Raw genomic sequence first — 19,411 nt, forward strand, 5'->3', positions numbered from 1 at the left:
CTAAGTACAACTGAAGAGTCAAGTATGTAAAGAGAATAAGTTGCCTATCCAAAAGGAGTGCAAAAGAAGTTTTGGACCAGCAGTGATAAACAATAGCACATACTGACTGCCATTAGCACCCAGAGAATAAGGTCTTCAACAGAAGGCTCAGATATGCCTCCATCATAAGGACTATGAGGGTGACCACCTCCATGATGGAGCTGTATAATGTTTCCAGCACAAAGGCCTAGTGTTTTGAAAATTACCTAATGAAAGGTGCAAACCAACAATTTGGCTTAACGGTCTTCTCTCTGGCACATGTCGCTATTCCTTCAATGACATGATAGCCTCTTGCAGTCATTTCTATTCAAAGCTAATTGAGGGTAAAGGAATTAGTTTGTCCATGCTACAAACTAAACTCACAGGATTAATGCTGCAATTGCTCCATATCATGTTTCATGAATAAGTATTATATAGTGTGACTCTGTGCATGACATTTCTTAAAGGTGTACTCTGGTTTGGAGGGGGATTAGGAGATGATGGGGTTGTCCTACTTCTGAAGGTTATCTTCATTGAGGATAGTCACTGGGAGCACGGTCAGTAGTCATGGTCCATTACTAACTGGGAATGAAGGGGCACTTCACTAGAGGACCAATCCAAGCATTTTGCCCTTGTTGCTGTGGGTGACTAACTCATCTAAAAAGAGGTCAGTTGGATGGATGGAGGGTGTTGGTGATACCTTTGTAGATGGTGAACAGCAGTTCCATTTTAGATCCATAGATTGTAACGCGCTTTACCCTCTACGATTCCCACAGGTTTCAAGGTCCGGTGTTGGTTTGCTTTTTTGTTGCTATCCATTCAGAAAAAACACAATGGGTGGGCAATGTGTCACTAGTGAAATAGTGAACACATTTGCTATGCGCCTGCCTACAGCAGATTCTTATAAATATTCATTAGTTAAAACCTACCATTGATTCTTGGACATCGCTGCCACCATGAGAGGTGTCCAACCAAGTTTGTGCCTGTGGTTAACATCCACGCTGTCTGCAAGCAACCTGAAAAAAGGACTTGTTCAAATGGGAGTTTCAACAAAACAAGCATTACATTCTTTAAGATGTAATAATAACAATAATGTATATTTAAGCATGACATACCCGAAATTGAACTGTCTTTCATAACTTATTAAACAGGCATTATAATCACCACCCCCACATTGTAATTGATATGATCAGCTCTGCCTAGTGACTTCCTCAGAATGTGTGTAGGCACTCTGCCCAATGTGCATGGGAAAATGTGCCACTTCAAAATTGATTATAGTCGAACTTAATCAACAGTTTTGAGACAGGCAAAGTTTTCGTTTTTAAGAGACCTTTGTCACACTAGCATGAAAGTAAATCAGTCGCCAAACAAGAATTAACTTTATACCGTCATGATACTGAATTGATGGATTCCTGCTTTCTTTGAAAATATTCACTGTTTGATGGCTATTTTGTGCAGTTTGAGAATTAATTTGGTTAATATTCAGTTTCACTATAGGTATTGATGCACAAGTTACTTACCTTCGGTAACGATATATCTGTAAGAAACAGCAGTTAGTGTTAGATTCCTTACCTTAGAATATCCCCAGGCGTTAGACTGGATCCGGCAAGTTTTGCGTAGCAGTACCCCTGCGCGTCGGTAGGCGTCGTCTGCGGCTCCGCGTCCGTCGTCGGCATCGTGATCGCCGGGATGACGTCGGAGTACATAGACACCGCCCTCGCACGTTGACGTCAGTTCTTGTACATAGCTTTCCGCGCCAGGAACGCAGAGGCATGCCAGAGACCGACACTGGTGCCATGAAACAAGGGCCCTCAAAGGGAAATACCTTAACCCTAGATATCGGTTTGCAGAACGGAATCTAACGCTAACTACTGTTTCTTACAGATATATCGTTACCGAAGGTAAGTAACTTGTGCATCTGAAAGAAACAGGTTAGTGTTAGATTCCTTACCTTAGAATAGATACCCCAGCAATACCAACCCCGGTGGTGGGTCTGCGAACCAAGATCACACCAGAAAGTCCTGGAGAACGGAACGGCCGAAAAGCCATCTCTCCGGACTTGGGTGTCTAGGCAGTAGTGTCTTGCGAACATGTGCAGCGAGGCCCACGTAGCAACATGACAGTTGTCCTGCAAGGGGACTCCCCGGCCCAGGACAGTAGTAGCCGCTGTGGCCCGAGTGGAATGGGCTCTCAGCCCAACAGGAGGCTCCTTTTTAGCCAAAGAGTAACAGACCTTGATGCACAACATGACCCACTGAGAGGTGGTCAGTTTGTGCACCGCCCGTCCCATCTTTGCGCCCACGTAACCAACAAAGAGCTGGTCGTCCACCCGGAACTGCAGTGTGCGGTCTAGACAGAAGGAGAGCGCGCATTTTGGGTCCAGACGGTGGAGCCTCTCTTCCTCTTTCGAGGGATGCGGAGGCGGAAAGAAGGTGGGCAAGGTGATGGACTGCCCGATATGGAAGGCTGTAACCACCTTGGGCAGGAAAGAAGGACAAGTCCTCAAGACAACCTTGTCTGGATAGACAGAGAGGAAAGGAGGCTTAGAAGATAGAGCCTGGAGCTCACTCACTCTCCTGGCAGAGGTGATGGCAACCAGGAATGCAGTTTTAAGAGTCAGAAGACGAAGAGGGCAATTGTGAAGTGGCTAGAAAGGAGCGTACATCAAATGGGTAAGAACAAGGTTCAAGTCCCAATAAGGCATCACGAAAGGAACAGGAGGAAACATGTGAGTGATGCCTTTCAAGAATCTATTTACAACAGGGGACTTGAAAAGAGAAGGCTGATCAGGAAGCCGCAAGAAGGCTGAAATGGCAGAGAGGTAGCCTTTGATAGTGCCCAGAGCAGAGCCCTGCTGGGCAAGAGGAAGAAGAAAGAGGAGAACCTCTGAAAGGGGGGCAGAGAGTGGATCCACAGCCTTTGCTGCGCACCATGCCACAAATTTGTTCCACCGGCAGGCGTATACCGATTTCGTGGAGGGACGCCTGGCTGCCAGAATCACATCACAGACTTCAGGAGGCAAGTCAAATGGCCTCAACCATCGCCGCTCAATCTCCACGCATGTAGGTGGAGACTGGACAGGTTCGGGTGGAGGACCGTCCCCTGCTGCTGCAACAGAAGGTCCTCCCAGAGACGCAGATGAATCGGGGGATCGACTAACATGCTAAGTACATCGGGATACCAGTATCTTCGTGCCCAGTCCGGAGCCACAAGAATGACTTGGGCCCGGTCGCGCCTGATCTTCTTCAATACTCTGGGCAGAAGTGGTATAGGCGGAAAGGCGTACAACAGACCGCGACTCCACTCGCGACGAAAAGCATCTCCGAGCGAGTGCCGCCTTGGAAATTCCAATGCGCAGAACTGATGACATTGCGCGTTCTCTTCGATGGCGAATAGATCGAAACAAGGCTCTCCCCAGTGCTGAAAGAGGCCTTGCACCACGTCCGAGTTCAGACGCCATTTGTGATCCATCATGCACCGACGGCTGAGTTTGTCCGCCCTGGCATTCAGGGAATTTGCCAGGTGTTGAACCACCAGGGTGATGCCCTGGTATTCCAGCCATTGCCAGAGGCGCAGAGCCTCCTGACAAAGGGTCCACGACCCCACCCCGCCCTGCCCCGGACAGAGGGGAGGAATGCTTTCAGTGCAAGTCGGATCGTCCGCAGCTCCAGAAGGTTGATATGGAGCCGGGACTCCGCCAGAGACCAGAGGCATCTGATCTCCGCCTCTCCCATGTGGCCCCCCCAGCCCAGGAGGGACGCATCCGTCATTACTACGTGCTCCGGTTGGGGTAGGGAGAGGGATCTGCCGCTGACACAATCGCGGTTTGTGAGCCACCACTGCAACTGTTTCGCAGTCCCCTCCGAGATCAAGACATGGTCGGACAGGTTGCCCTGATGCTGGGCCCACTGAAACTTCAGGTCCCATTGCAGAGCCTGCATCCGCCACCTGGCGTGATGCACCAGAAGGATGCAGGAGGCCATCAGCCCCTTGAAGAAGCAGCGTCAACCTGACCGAGACCCGGGATAAAGGCTGAAAGATCGGAATCAGAGCTTGAATATCACGAACCCGCTGTTCAGGAGGATAAACCCAAAACCACGCCGAGTCCAGAACTGCTCTGATGAAGAGGAGCTTCTGAGAGGGGCACAGGTGTGACTTCGGCAAATTGATGGAGAACCCCAGCAGGTCGGCCGTAGTCTGGAGGTGGCTGACTACTGCCTGGGGCGAGCCCGCCTTCAACAGCCAGTCGTCGAGATAGGGGAAGACTGACACCCTTGATCTGCGCAGATGAGCTGCGACCACCGCCATCACTTTTGTGAACACCCGAGGGGCGCTGGTAAGGCCAAAGGGGAGCTCGTGGTCTACCGCGAACCGCAGGTAACGCCGGTGAGCCGGCAGGACGGGCATATGAAAATATGCGTCATGCAAGTCCAACGCTATCATCCAGTCTCCAGGGTTCAGGGCAGCTAGGACCTGAGCTAAAGTCAGCATCTTGAACTTCTCCTTCCGGAGGAAGCAGTTGGCACTCCGGAGGTCCAAGAAAGGCCGTAGGCCTCCTTTGCCCTTCTTGGGTACCAGAAAGTAGTGGGAGTAGCAACCACGTCCTAATTCTGGCCCAGTAACGCGCTCCATGGCCCCCTTGGCCAAGAGGGCCATAACTTCCTCCTGCAGAAGTTGCAAGTGATCCCCCGACATGCGGTGGCACTGCGGTGGCATGGCTGGAGGGGTCGCCTCGAAGGAGAGGGAGTAGCCCCTTCGGACGATCTGCAGCACCCACCTGTCCAATGTGATGGTGCACCAGTGGAGTAGGTAATGGCGAGCCCTGCCCCCCACTGGCGTCGAGTGGGCCTGAAAGCACGGACTAGGAGGGCTTTGAGGCGGATGCTGCGGGGGTGGATGTGAACTGGCATTGCCATTGTCCCCTGGCACCGCCACGGCGGTTACCATGTCCGCCACCACGCTGAGGTTGGTTTTGAGGTCTGTGACATGTGGGGGCGCCCCTTCCTTGGCCACGAAAGGCATAAGTTTGCTGGCACTGGCCTGACAAGACCAAGGACATGGCCGTAGCCCTGGAGTCCTTGAAACGTTCAAGCGCACTATCTGCCTTGTCGCCAAAAAGGTGACGGCCATCAAACAGCATGTCCATGAGCGTGGCCTGGACATCAGCCAAAAAGTTGGCGGACCTGAGCCAGCGTGGCGACGAACCGTCACCGTCGTGGAAATCGCTCTTCCCAGAGAGTCCGTGGTATCCAGTCCACATCGAATGGAGTAACGCGCTGCATCCCGCCCTTCCGCAAGGGCTTGAGCAAGCTTTGCCTGGGCCTCTGTCGGGGACTGCGGCAGCACGTCCGCAACCGTATCCCACAGAGGATGGGTGTAACGGCCCAAAAGGCAAGCGGTGTTGACAGACCGCAGCCCCAGACTGAGTGAGGAGAACAGTTTCTTACCAAACTAATCATACCATTTGGATTCCCGATCTGGTGGGGCAGTTGGGAATGCGTTCCTATGAATTAGAGTCCTGGATAACCAGACTCTCAGGGGTGGGGTGGATGGACAGAAAGCAGGGGTCGCCCAGAGCCAGGCTGTAGCGTCGGGCCACGTTCCGATCTACAGGAAGGGCTGTAGCAGGCTTGGACCAGGTGCCCATCAGAACGTCGGTGAGGGCTTCATTAAACTGCAGTTGAGGCTCCGAGGAGCTTGCCTTCAGTTTGAGCACCTCAGTGAGGAGGTTAGTCCTCATGGCCGAGACAAGGGAGCTCAAGAGCCAAGGCCTTGGCCGTCCTTGTCAACACCACGCTGTAAGAAGCCCCCTCCTCCATAGCCACGGTAGGAGGGGAAACAAATCCAGTGTCGGGCGAAGTGTCCAGACCAATGGCCTCCCCTAGCTCAACTGCTCAGTCCTGATTCGACTGGCACTCCTGTGCCAGAGGGTCCTCAGACCCCTCCCAGTCCTCCTCGTCATCCATCTCCTGATAATCAGGGTAAAATGATGGAGCCGGATCGTAGATGAATTGCTCATCTCTCGGTGACGAAGCCGGTGAGGGACGGCGCCGATCTGACGCCGGATCTGGACAGGGACTGGGACTGGGGACGACGTCGTCCGGAGACTGCTTCGTGGGCAACACTCTCAGGGTCGGCGCCAGTGGAGAGGTCGTTAAGGCCGACCGGCGACGACCCGGATCCAGGCCTGGATCCTGCGGAGCCATGCGGCGTCGGGACCGGAGTTGTCGACGGTGCCGAAGTACCCAACAGCGTCGGAGCCGCCGGCCCGCTAGGACTCCCAGACGAACCCGCAAGGCCCGAAGGCACCTCAGCAGGGTCCGGCAGAGGGAAGCAATTCCTCATGGCCACGAGGAAGGCGCTGATCTCCTCCGGCGTCACGTGCAGGCCAGGGACAGGCGGGTATGGAGCTGGACGCGGCGCTTGTGGCTTCGGCGGAGCCGCGTGGACAGTGTCGCCAGAACCCCCGGCCGCGTCGCACAAGCGTCGGGGGGAGTCAGAAGAGCGATGACGCCTCTGACTTCTTTTTGGAGTGCCTCGACTTACCTGAGGACTTGGAGCCCGAGGAGTGGTGGTGACTCGTCAAACGGCGACAACTACGGCCCAACGACTGGTCCCTCGACCTTCTCCTAGACCGGGACCTCGAGCGGCGCGGGGCCAAATGCCGGAGCTTGAGATGCTTACGGGACCGCTCCCGCCTAGCCTTCGAGGTCAAGGCCCGGCAGTCGGGCATGAATTCTCGTAATGGTTGGCCCGAGGCAATAAAGGCACCGACGGTGGGGGTCGGTCACCGACATCAGTCGGTGACAGTCGTCACACGGCTTGAAACTTGGCTTCCCTACCGCCACCGGAGTCCAAAATCGACTCGAGAAGATCCACAACAGATCAAAAAGTTAGTCAAAAATTGACTAGAAGTACTGCTCTTTCCAGATCTTCGCCTGCTGGCGCGGGAAAAAGAAGAACTGACGTCAGCGCGCGAGGGCGGCGTCTATGTACTCAGACAACGCCATCCTGGCGATCACGACGCCGACGACGGACGTGGAGCCGCAGACGACGCCTACTGACGCGCAGGGGTACTGCTACGCAAAACTTTCCGGATCCAGTCTGACACCTGGGGATATTCTAAGGTAAGGAATCTAACACTAACCTGTTTCTTTCAGATACCGCAGTTTCACTGTTGTTTGGCACTCCACCTAGCACGTGTCACTATCACCAAATAGATTGGTAGTCAATTTATCAACTTCAGCGGAATGAAGGAACATTTGCAATGGAGACCTATATTTCTAAATTACGGAAATAAACCAATTCAACTTATCTCCACATTACTTTCAGCTGTGCAAGATTTCATGCTGACTTGCAGATTTCTTTTGCAATTTTAAACACTTTTTGTGAGATACTGAATTACCTCCTCATCCACTGCCTCCTCCTAGTCCTTAATATCCTCAGGTGACGATACTACAATACTGGATTACCTCCTCATCCACTGCCCCGTCCCAGTCCTTACTATCCTCTTGTGACGATACTACAATACTCGATTACCTCCGCATCCACTGCCCCGTCCCAGTCCTTACTATCCTCTGGTGGCAATACTACAATACTGGATTACCTCCTCGTCCTCTGCCCCATCCCAGTCCTTACTATCCTCAGGTGACAATACTACAATACTGGATTACCTCCTTATCCACTTCCCCGTTCCAGTCCTTACTATTCTCTGGTGACAATACTACAATACTGGATTACCTCCTCATCCACTGCCGCTTCCCAGTCCTTACTATTGTCTGATAACGATACTACAATACTGGATTACCTCTTCATCCTCTGCCCCATCCCAGTCCTTACTAGCCACAGGTGACAATACTACAATACTGGATTACCTCCTCATCCACTGCCTCTTCCCTCTTCTTACTATTGACTGGTGAGGATACTACAACACTACAACACTGGGTAACCTCCTCATCCACTGCCTCTTCCTGGGCCTTACTATTGACTGGTGAGGATACTACAACACTGGTATACCTACCCATCCACGGCCTCTTCCTGGTCATTACTATTGACTGGTGAGGATACTACAACATTGGATTACCTCCTCATCCTCTGCTCCATCCCAGTCCTTACTATACTTAGGTGACGATACTACAATACTGGATTACCCCCTCCACTGCCTCTTCCCTCTCCTTACTATTGAATGGTGAGGATACTAAAATACTGGATTACCTCTTCATGCACTGCCTCTTCCCAGTCCTTACTAACCTCAGGTGACGATACTACAATACTGTATTACCTCCTCATCCACTGCCTCTTCCTGGTTGTTACTATTGTCTGGTGACGATACCACAATAATGGATCACGTTCTCATCCATCACCCAATCCCAGTCCTAACTATCCTCAGGTGACAATACTACAATACTGGATTACCTCCTCATCCACTGCCCCGTCCCAGTCATTACTATCCACAGGTGACGATACTACAATACTGGATAACCTTCTCATCCACTGCCCCGTCCCAGTCCTTACTATCCTCTGGTGACGATAATACAATACTGGATTACCTCCTCATCCTCTGCCCCATCCCAGTCCTTACTATCTTCAGGTGACAATACTACAATACTGGATTATCTCATCATCCACTGCCCCGTTCCAGGCCTTACTATCCTCTGGTGACGATACTACAATACTGGATTACCTCCTCATTCACTGCTGCTTCACAGTCCTTACTATTGTCTGATAACGATACTACAATACTGGATTCCCTCCTCATCCTCTGCCCCATCCCAGTCCTTACTATCCTCAGGTGACGATACTACAATACTGGATTACCTCCTCATCCACAGCCTCTTCCCTCTTCTTACTATTGACTGGTGAGGATACTACAACACTGGATTACCTCATCCACTGCCTCTTCCTGGTCCTTACTATCGACTGGTGAGGATACTACAACATTGGATTACCTCCTCATCCTCTTCCCCAACCCAGCCCTTACCATACTCAGGTGACTGTACTACAATACTAGATTACCTCCTCCACTGCCTCGTCCCTCTCCTCACTATTGAATGGTGAGGATACTACAATACTGGATTACCTCTTCATGCACTGCCTCTTCCCAGTCCTTACTATCCTCAGGTGACAATAAAACAATACTGGATTACCTCCTCATCCACTGCCTCTTCCCGGTTGTTACAATTGTCTGGTGACGATACTACAATACTGGATTACGTTCTCATCCATCACCCCATCCCAGTCCTTACTATCCTCAGGTGACGATACTACAATACTGGATTACCTCCTCATCCACTGCCCCATCCCAGTCCTTACTTTTTTTTTTTTTTTTTGGTCCTCATCTTACCTTTCAAGCCTCTGCGGGTCTTAAGAAGAAGCTGTTACCATCTGTGGGCCTCCAGGCTTACCGCACTCGCTTAGGTCGCCTGACCGGTCCCTTTTGTGAGGGAACTTGGTGTAATCATAGGACCAGTTATATTAATCTTAAATTACGACCCCTATTCACAAAAGGATGCCAAATGTTTAATGGCTTATCTTCTACACCTTGGTATTTCAGTCGAGCCATAGCAAGTGAAGCTTTAAGCCAGTCCTCCCTTTTTGGTGGTAGAGGGTCTTTCCATTTCTTGCAGATCTCTCTCCGAGCCAATAAGACCAAATAGATTAATACACCTCTATTTATCTGTGAAGCCATCTGACAAAACAGGCCATCATCCCCAAAAAAGACTAATGACAAATTGACATCAATACTGGTTTAAAAAATATCTCGAAGAGAGTCGCCCACCTCTTTCCAGAAAATGTCCAGTTCCGGACACTCTAGGAAGATATGCAGATCGTTCGCTAGGGGTAACAAACATCTTGGACATTTGAGAGGTGGACCTGGAACAAACTTGGCTGACTTGATGGGAGTATGATAGAGTCTATTAATAACAAAGAAGTGGTTCTTTTTCAAACAAGCGGGTTTAACATATTTGTATAAAACCTTAAATGAGGGCTCATAGAGGGACTCTATTGAGGGCCCTAGGGGGGTTTGATTCCACACCACCTATAAGGATGGAATCTCAAGATCTTCAACTTCCATTAAGTGGTTATACCACACTGAAATTTCCTTCCTTATTGGGAGGGTAGATTGACACAACCTTTCGATCTCCCCATTCCCTCTTACTTCCCCTTTTTCTGCATCATACCATGACACTAACTGTAGATAGTTAAATCTAGAAAGCCCTGGGCTTATCCTAGCTCTCAGATATTCCCATGGGTGAATTCCCCCAGCATCCACCAACTCGGCCGCCGTGGTAATACCCGCCCTCTTTATAGGCAACGCCAAGCTGTCTCTAAGGCAACCCAGAGTTCCGGGTGCATCCCAAACGGGGGCATAATCTGAATAATAGCCTATCCCCCAGCTGAGTCTAACCCTATGCCACAACTCCAAGGCTGCCCTCAGGACCTTAAGACGTACCTGCTTAAAAAACGTAGGAGACCCAAACTTATATAAAAACGCCTCACCGCCTCCCCCTCCTTCAGCTCTCACCATTTCTCCAAGCAACCTACCCCAGGCTGACTCCTCCGGTTTCACAAGTAGCATCCGATTGCTTTTAAACTGGAATGCTACCGAGTACAAACTAACATCAGGAAGGGCCAGCCCGCCTTTCTTTAATCTGCTTCTAAGTTTCTTCCAAGCCAATCGGACCCCCTTGTCACCCCACACAAAGCTCCTGATCTTACTCTGCACCTTACTTAGGCTCTTTTTTGGAAAAGTTAAAAGGTCTAGAGGTGAACAGGTAGGAAAGCTTAGGGAGAATGGCCATCTTTACCAGGTTGGTTTTCCCATAAATGGTTAAGGCGAGATTCCTCCATCTACTGAAGAGGTGATCTACTTCTTTAATGGCACAGGATTACCTCCTCACCCTCTGCCCCATCCCAGTCCTTACTATCCTCAGGTGATGATACTACAATACTGGATTACCTCTTCATCCACTGCCCCTTCCCAATCCTTACTATTGTCTGGTAAGGATACTACAATACTGGATTATTTCCTCATCTACCGCCTCTTCCCAGTCCATACTATTGTCTGGTGAGGATACTACAATACTGGACTATCTCCTCAGCTACCGCCTCTTCCCAGTCCTTACTATTGTCTGGTGTCAATACTACAATACTGGATTATCTCCTCATCCACTGCCCCTTCTTCCCAGTCCTTACTGGATTATTTTCTCATCCACTGCATCTTCTTCCCAGGTCGTACTGAATTACCTCCTCATCCACTGCCTCTTCTTCCTGGTCCATACTGGATTATCTCCTCATCCACCGCCACTTCCCGTTTCTTACTAAGGTACCCGCACCTCCCTGAAGCCTCATAATTTTTAGTGAGACCACAACTTGCCATCAACACAGGGTTCTCAGCCTTAGCTGCATGTGGTAGTGTTTCCAATAGCTTCCACAACCTCTGGGCATGCCTTCGCTTGTTCACTGCCCTGGCCCTATCCAAACTGTTGTAGGAAATGCTACAGAAAGCTGGTGGAGTATCTTTCGAAATAATTTGCATCTACGGTAAATATCACTGATACGGTCCTTGACTAGGTGAATGTGAAAGGGACTGCATGTGCTGGTTAAATGATTAAAACGAGCATGAATTGCGTTCACCATCACACACTTCCTGGGTTTTCGTAACCACAGGGTGAAACTCTCTATCTATATTTCAGCTGTGGCAGTAAGTAGGTAGTCCGTGCCCTCTTTCAAGAAGTGTAGTCAGTGTCATTGCTGCTGTTGGCAAAAACATTGAATCCTGCTTTTTTGCTGCAGTGACGTCACTCTAGAGTTGCTCAAACCACAAACTCCACTGGCATCCAACATTGATGATGCCTCGTTTATGGGTAAGGAGCTGTGAGAGAAGGGAGGGGCGCGTGTTTCAGTACCACCCAACACCACAACACTTCACTTAGCACTGTTTTCTGCAACCATGGTCGCCAGTTGTTACTCTTCAGAGTTACGAGAGAAACCGAAATATCAGCAGTCACTCCAGTAAAGAAACACACAGATGCCTTCTGTGTAGGATCAATGCGATACCAAAGGGGACAATGGACGGAGCGCTTGAGCAACTGATCTGGGTTTAATCCATCATCATTCTTTAGCTCACTCCACCACCCCAGTTCAGACATGGTCATATGCAAATCAGTCTAGCCCTGTGCCTCATGAGAACATTCCAGCCCGAATTGCCAAGCAATGTCTTTCCTGGACCGGAAACAACCATCCTGGGACCGGTTTCGGGTTCATAACCTCATCAGCCAGGCTATCTTGAATCCAGTGGCAAAGTGAGCAAGGGACCCACGTCTGGGCATACCCTGCCACCTTAGGGCGAACAAAGCGATACCAAAGGGGATGATGGACGGAGCGCTTGAGAAAATCAAACACTCACCCCATGTCAACTGATCTGGGTTTAATCCATCATCATGCTTCAGCTTACTCCACCACCCCAGTTCAGACATGGCCATATGCAAATCAGTCTAACCCTGTGATTCATTGGAACAGCCCAGCCCGAACTGCCAAGCCATGTCTTCTCTGGACCAGAAACAAGCATCCAGGGACCGGTTTCAGGTTCATAACCCTCATCAGCCAGGCTATCTTGAATCCAGTGGCAAAGTGAGCAAGGGACCAACGTCTGCTTGTTTCCAGTCCAAGGAGGACCTGGCCTGGCAGTTCGGGCTGGACTGTTCCCATTGGGCACAGGGTCAAGACGGATTTGCATATGGCTGGGTCCAAACTGGAATGGCATGGTGAGCAAAAATAGGATGGATTTAGGTCCAGATCTCTGTACTGGGGTGAATGTATGACATTGTTCTGCATTCTGTTCATCAACAGTTCTTTTTGCACTTGTCACCTCAAGTGGGACGGGTATGCTCAGAAGTGAGTCCCGTGCTCTCCATGCCACTGGAATCAAGCTATCCTGGCTGAAGAGGGGTGAAACCCCGAAACCGGTCCTTGGATGCTTGTTTACAGTCCAGGGAGGACCTGGACTGGCAGTTCAGGCTGGACTGTTCCCATTGGGCACAGGGTCAAGACTGATTTGCATATGGCTGGGTCCAAACTGGAATGGCATGGTGAGCAAAAAAACGACGGATTTAGGCCCAGATCTCTGTACTGGGGTGAATGTATGACATTGTTCTGCATTCTGTCCATCAACAGTTCTTTTTGCTTCTGTGTAGGATCAACAGATGAATCATGTCACCCACGGCGCTGTGCTCTACTTCAGGGGTTCAGATTTAAAAACAAGTGCATTCTGGAGGTTGTGATTCTAGCTCTTTTTAGCGAATCCAAATGTACTAACACACATGAAAACAATGATTTGGGAAAAAAAACGGAAAAATAGCCTGTGACTGGGCATTGAATGTTTGGTGACTTGGAGTCGACCAGTGACTTCATCAGTGTAGCCGGTTCCTAGAATGTGATAGGGTGTATCCGGGCAAGAGTATTGAGGTAAACGTAAGTTCCACACTGTGCGGGTCCCAGAACGGGTTTCCCTTACTGTTCCCTTATTAAGGTGAATATGTAAATAGCACAGAATACAGTGGTCTCCAGGGGGAGGCCAAACCATATACTCAAATAGTGGAATGCGAACCACGACTCAAGTCAAGAGTGAACCCAGAAGACGTAAAAGAGTTGGGGACCCAAGTAACCACCCATGGTGAGTATCTAGGAGCCCCACTGAGGTGGTGTGCAGTGTGGGAACACAACCGCGTACTCAATAGAAGTCCATGGGTAAGTCGCAGTTGTAATTTTAAAGAAGTACCCTTCCCAGCGGATCCTGAAGAAACCATGTGGCGGGCGGTAGGTTGGAGAGCCACCCTATCCGTGGAAACCCCAGGAACCAGGATACCTAGAGAGGGGAAGCCCGGTGCATAGTTGCGAAGTGACGTCAGAAACTGCTGTAGACCACAATGGAGGACTTGCAGGAAGATGACGCTGATGAAGAGTTTGAAAGTGTCCGGTGGAACCCAAAGGTAGTTCAAGATGAGCGGTACCTGCAAGCAGAGGGGACCGAGTCTATGCCACTCAGGAGTGACCAGGAGGCACAGGAGAAGAATGCCCACCGATGTCGGAGAGTTTGACGGGGCCCTTGAAGTTGCAGCTGTGCGGGCCAGGTGACGCTTTAGAAGATCAGGAGCCGTTCACAAGCTGTCCCACGTCGTATGTCGAGAGCCAAGGGGACAGTGTCCGGCAGGAGCACCAACAAACCTTGGCAGTGGCAAACAATGTAGTCAATGAACATAAAATGCAGTGGCAGGACCATCAAGGTCCAAGTGACTCACCACGAGCAGGTAAGTCAGAGCAGGCCCCCGAGCAAGCAGGGGAGCCCACTGGAGCCAAGGAAGACTCTCAAGAGGACCCACAGGCCGAAGGCATGGGAGTCGCAAGAGGACCTCGAAGAGCTCACCAAAGGATGAAGGCCCACAGTGCAAAGGATGCGGTGCAGGTGAGGATCTTCGCTGCAGGAGATGCTGGAGGCTGGACCTTCTTGGACCTCAAAGATCTCTGGAGGAGAGAGTCAACAAGTCTTTGCAATGGCAAGTTAATGCGGTGCACAAGGGTTCTGTTCCAGCGGTTCTGACAAGGGATCCTAGCCTCAAACTCGGTAAGAAGACAATGCAGGCCTCAAGGGAGTTGCAGAACCACCACCTGTGTCCTTCACTCCAAGGGAGATTCCTTCGGGTGTCTTGGATGTCCACAGGCCTTGTGAAGAACCTGTATGGAGCACTGGAACAGACGTTGCAGCAGACTTGCAGTACAATGAATTCAGGAGAAGCAGGAGTCTTCCTAGTTGCAGTCTCAGTTCCCAAGGCAAAGTCCAGAATGCCCAGATGGTCGAAGTAGAAGTGGTGTTGGATCTGAATCTTGTCCCACAACGAATCTGGTGACCCACACACAGGTAAGCCCTTAAGCACCTAGAGGAAAGGGTTGGAACGATTCAGGGGTCTCTCCCAGAGGAGAGGCTGGACAGTGGCGAGGATACTCCCATGTTCTTTGTCCAATTTCACACCAGAGCAGGAGCAAATGGGTCCCGTACTGGTTTGAACTGGAGTATGGAAGGGCACCAAATGTGCCCTTCAAGCAGTCTGAGTGGCGCTGGCAAGCGCCCCCACCCTGTCCCAATACACTAAGTCTTGTCTGGGAGATGGTCACACCTCCCTGTGACAGGATACCTATTGTCCTACCTTCTCTGCTCGAGCTTGGCTCAGCCGCAGGAGGGCAGATTCGTGTCTCTGGTCTGCAGCAGCCATAGTTTGCTGTCTGGGTCCAGAAGACTGGTACCGGGAGCAGTGAGGGCCTCCATTTATGGTATAGTGGTATGATTCTGATTGCAACATGTTTGATACCAAACACAACAGGGATCGTTAAGCCAGTTTAGAGATGTCATTGCGTAATGACGCATGGCCACTCTATGTATCTTAATAGCTGATGCTCTTACAACCTGGAAGAGTGGACCTGTAGGGGTGTCCTGCTCATGAGGGGGCACCCTCACACTTAGAACCAAGCACCCTGTCTTCATGATTGAAAGGCCTGCCTTAGGGGTGACTAATAGGTTTTAAGGAGAAGTGTGGCTCAATGATTAGAGCGGCAGACCCTGATGCAGAGGTCTAGCCCGGGACCAGGGTTCAATTCCCCGCCTCGGTGGGTCTTGGGCTCAAAATTCCACGGACCTGATAATTCTCGCCTCAGTGCCTATTCCAATCATGGAGACCCACTCTGCAACTCTGGGAAATCGCTTGCTTAATCTCTACAACGGCCCCCACAACGCTAAGGATGCCTGGCCTCCACCTTGGGGGTGCCCAGGAGTGGACGCCTCACAGGGAAAGCCAGGATGGGTTCCACAGCGGTATTCGTACAAGCGCCTTGAGACCCTTGCGGGTGAGTAGTGCGCTATACAAGTATCAATTTACAATTTAAGTGTAGTGACCTCAGATATAAGGAAACTTATTTCCGCTGCAAGTGGTGCTAGCACCAGCTTACACAGGCTGTAATGGCAGGCCTGTAGTCACAATTTGGGTGGTCTCTCATGGACGGCATAATGCATGCTTCAGCCCTTGGAAGACCCCTGATGTACCTAGGCCCTGGGTACCTTAGTATCATATACTACGGACTTACAAATGTACATCAGTAGCCAATCTCAAATGCGCCTAAGTACTCACCATGTCCAATTTAGGGAAGAACTACAAAGACCGAGGTCCCGATTAGCAGGATCACACTTAGCCTAGTCAGAAAACATAATGACACCAGCAAAAAGTGGGGGTGACCATGAAAGTAGTTTCTACTTTCCTATACTCCCCATCTCTGTAGAACGCACAGGAGAGAGAGAGAGAGAGAGAGAGAGTATGTATGCGTGAGAGAGAGTGTGTATGCGTGAGAGAGAGACAGAATGAGGTCTATGGTGAAGGGGAAGTGAGACAAGGAAGTTCATGGAGAAGGACAGAGTGAAAAGACAGGGATATAGAGAACAAATGATGGGTGAGATATGCAGATGAATGATTTCAGAGAAATGTCCGGAGAAAAAGATTGTGTTTATCAGAGCCAGAAACTGTAGGGTGTAAGTGGAGTGACACCCTCCCAGAGAGCATAGTAATATTTAAGTCACAGTCTCACATGTCTATAACTGAAACAGTTTCAAGTCTGATTATCGACAACAAAATCATTATTGTAACTAATTTATCTGATTCAACTAATGACTATTGACAAAACCCAAATATTTTTCTTTTTTTAAGAATACGTTCCTTGTGTGCCAAGTCCGGATACAGTAAGGCGAAACTCACAGCAATGCACCAAATACTGCTCAGGTGGCATATCCCAAGCACAGTATTTAAATTAACGTTCTAAGCCTTAGGCCGTGCCTCTCGGAAAGGGTTCCTTCCTAGGAACTCCGCTCATGGGCCTCCCCTTACCCCTCGCCCCACCGTTTCATCCAACTAGGGCAGCCGAACAGATAGGAAGGCCTCGCAGCTCAAATACAAGTCTCGAAAGCAGGAACACGGAGTTGAGTTGCTCTCCCGGAAATGACTGCACCATCAGTTAATAACTCCCCACCAGTCTTGTACACAAGACTGCCCTCACGGGGAACAGTCTGGAATAGGGTGACCAACCGTCCGTAAATTTCACGGACCATCCGTAAATCGGACCTCCCGTCCGTTGTCTGTGAGGATCCTTTTTACGGACGCCTTTTGTTCGTAATCTTAGCCTTGCAGGGAACAGAGCTGTTCCCTGTGAGAGGCCTCTGCTCCCTGATGGGGCGCCTCACACTCCACCTCGGAGCACAAGAGCAGCCCCACCCTCCATTGTCATTCTGTATGGGCTGATGATGGCCACATACAGAATGACAATGGGCCGTCTGAGGTGTTACTGCATGCAGTGGGCCTCCTCCATCAGTGGCGTCACTAGGGGGGTGCGGACCGCACCGGGTGACACCCTCACTTGGGGTGACACCATATGGTTACGCTGTGTATGTAACACAGCTCTGCAGCCTCGTCTCTGCTGTGTGTATGTTTAAACTTATCCTCAGCGGCGTGCGCACGATTTCAAAGCACAATTTTAATGTGTTTATTTGACTCTCCCATACACGCATATTCACAACACAATATAGTCTTGCTTGTGAACTCTAATTATATAAACCGACAAGAAGGAAGAGTGTGCGGCCGTTTCCGGTGATATGGAAGAAGTCACTTTTTCAAGTGACGGCCAGTAAGAGTCAGCCTTTTGTTTTTCTCAGATCGGTAAGTTATGTAACGTGTCATTAAGAATTACAGCCCTTGGAAACGGTAAAAAAAGTTTCTTTTTTTTGCGAAAAAAGTGATGGTATATGCCATATACTGTAAAGAAAGCATAATATAATAATGTTATCTAACCGTGCTGTTATGCTCACTAAGAAAGTTGAACAGTGCAGAGAAGTTTAACTTTTCTTCGTTTTTAATTTTATTTTCAGGAAGAACCGAAATACATTAATGCGACTTTATTTCAGTCACTTTGAGAAAAGCCGAGATCTGTGAGGGAGAAACCATGGGAGGGGGGCGACTAGGAAAGGGTTAAAAGAGCAGCAGGGGGGCGAAGGGGTGCAGGCGGAGGGGGAAGGATGGTGCAGGCAGAGCTGGAGATGGTGCAGGCGGAGGGGAGAGGGTGCAGGCAGAGGGGGAGAGATGGTGCAGGCAGAGAGAGAGATGGTGCAGCGGAGGGGAGAGGGTGCAGGCAAAGGGAAAGATGGTGCAGGCAGAGGGAGATATTGTGCAGGCAGAGGGAGAGAGAGTGCAGGCAGAGGGGAGATAGTGTGGACAAAGAGAGAGATGGTGCAGGCAGAGGGGAGATGGTGCAGGCAGAGGGTGAGATGTGTAGGCTGAGGGAAAGATGGTGCAGGCAGGGGGTGAAATGGTGCAGGCAGAGGGGACATGGTGCAGGCAGAGGGTGAGTTGGTCCATCCGGTAAATTGTGAGGGGGTGACACCATGAGTTATCTGCACCGGGTGACACCAACCCTAGTGACGGCTTGGTCTAGGGCAGCGCATTTTGTTAGATGATAGGAAAGTGCAAACATGCAAATAAATGCTGCTACAGAATCCAGTTCATTCAAAGAAGCTGGTGAAACAAGTTGAAAAGAAGAGGCTCGGGCTAGAGTGCTTTCAGTCTCATCATTTTAGAAAAGTACAGTTGAAATATTATTTTCATCAAAGCCATGGTGGCAGCATTTTTATTTTATGCATCTAACAGCCATTGACAAAGCCAATAGTTCTGGCTTGTTGTAGGTGTAACATTACTTGTTATTTATCTGGATACAATGACAGAAGAGGCAAAATACCAGTCTGGCGGCACACTATGCTTAACACAGATTTTTGGCTTAGGTGTTTTAAATCCCGTTCTTAATTACATCGAACACCCCCTTTTGAGAGACCCTCCCCCTTTTTTCATACCGCTTAAAGCCCTGGAAACAACACCATGTCACAGTCGCCTCACGTCCTAGCACTGTGCATCATGCATGACTCATGACTTCCACTTTTTCAGATCGCCTATGTGCAGGGGCATAGTGAACACTCCCCCACCCCACCCCTTGCTTTAGGAACTACAGGGAGGGTGACGTTCTTGATGGGTCTCTTCTGTCTGGAACTCTGCAAACAAAGGCTCAGCTCATAATTAATATGAAAACGTGGGTGAGTGAGTAAGTGAAAGGATGGCTGGATGGATTGCTGAATGTATGACTGAAAGGGTGAATAGATGGATAATTAGCGAAAGGATGGATAGATGAGTGAAGGGGTGGATGATCGGTGAGTGAATGGGTGGATAGATGAGTGAAAGGATGGATGAGTGATAGGGGCAATGGATGGAATCATGAGTGGGGGAGTAAAAGGATGGGTGGATGGATGGAAGGATGG

The 19,411-nt window shown here is 49.9% G+C and overlaps 1 protein-coding gene across 1 annotated transcript in view; it reads right to left on the minus strand.

Moving 5' to 3' along the window:
- The window catches only part of CLPB (ClpB family mitochondrial disaggregase), a 1,391,731-nt gene that overhangs the window by 1,245,930 nt on the left and 126,390 nt on the right, over positions 1–19,411 (minus strand). The window contains exon 3 of the mRNA XM_086933782.1: positions 948–1,034. Within this exon, the coding sequence (XP_086789908.1) occupies positions 948–1,034 (87 nt within the window). The remainder of the gene's footprint in view (positions 1–947; positions 1,035–19,411) is intronic.

Source organism: Lissotriton vulgaris, chromosome 8 (assembly GCF_964263255.1).
Source record: "Lissotriton vulgaris chromosome 8, aLisVul1.2, whole genome shotgun sequence".
Taxonomy (NCBI): Eukaryota; Metazoa; Chordata; class Amphibia; order Caudata; family Salamandridae; genus Lissotriton; species Lissotriton vulgaris.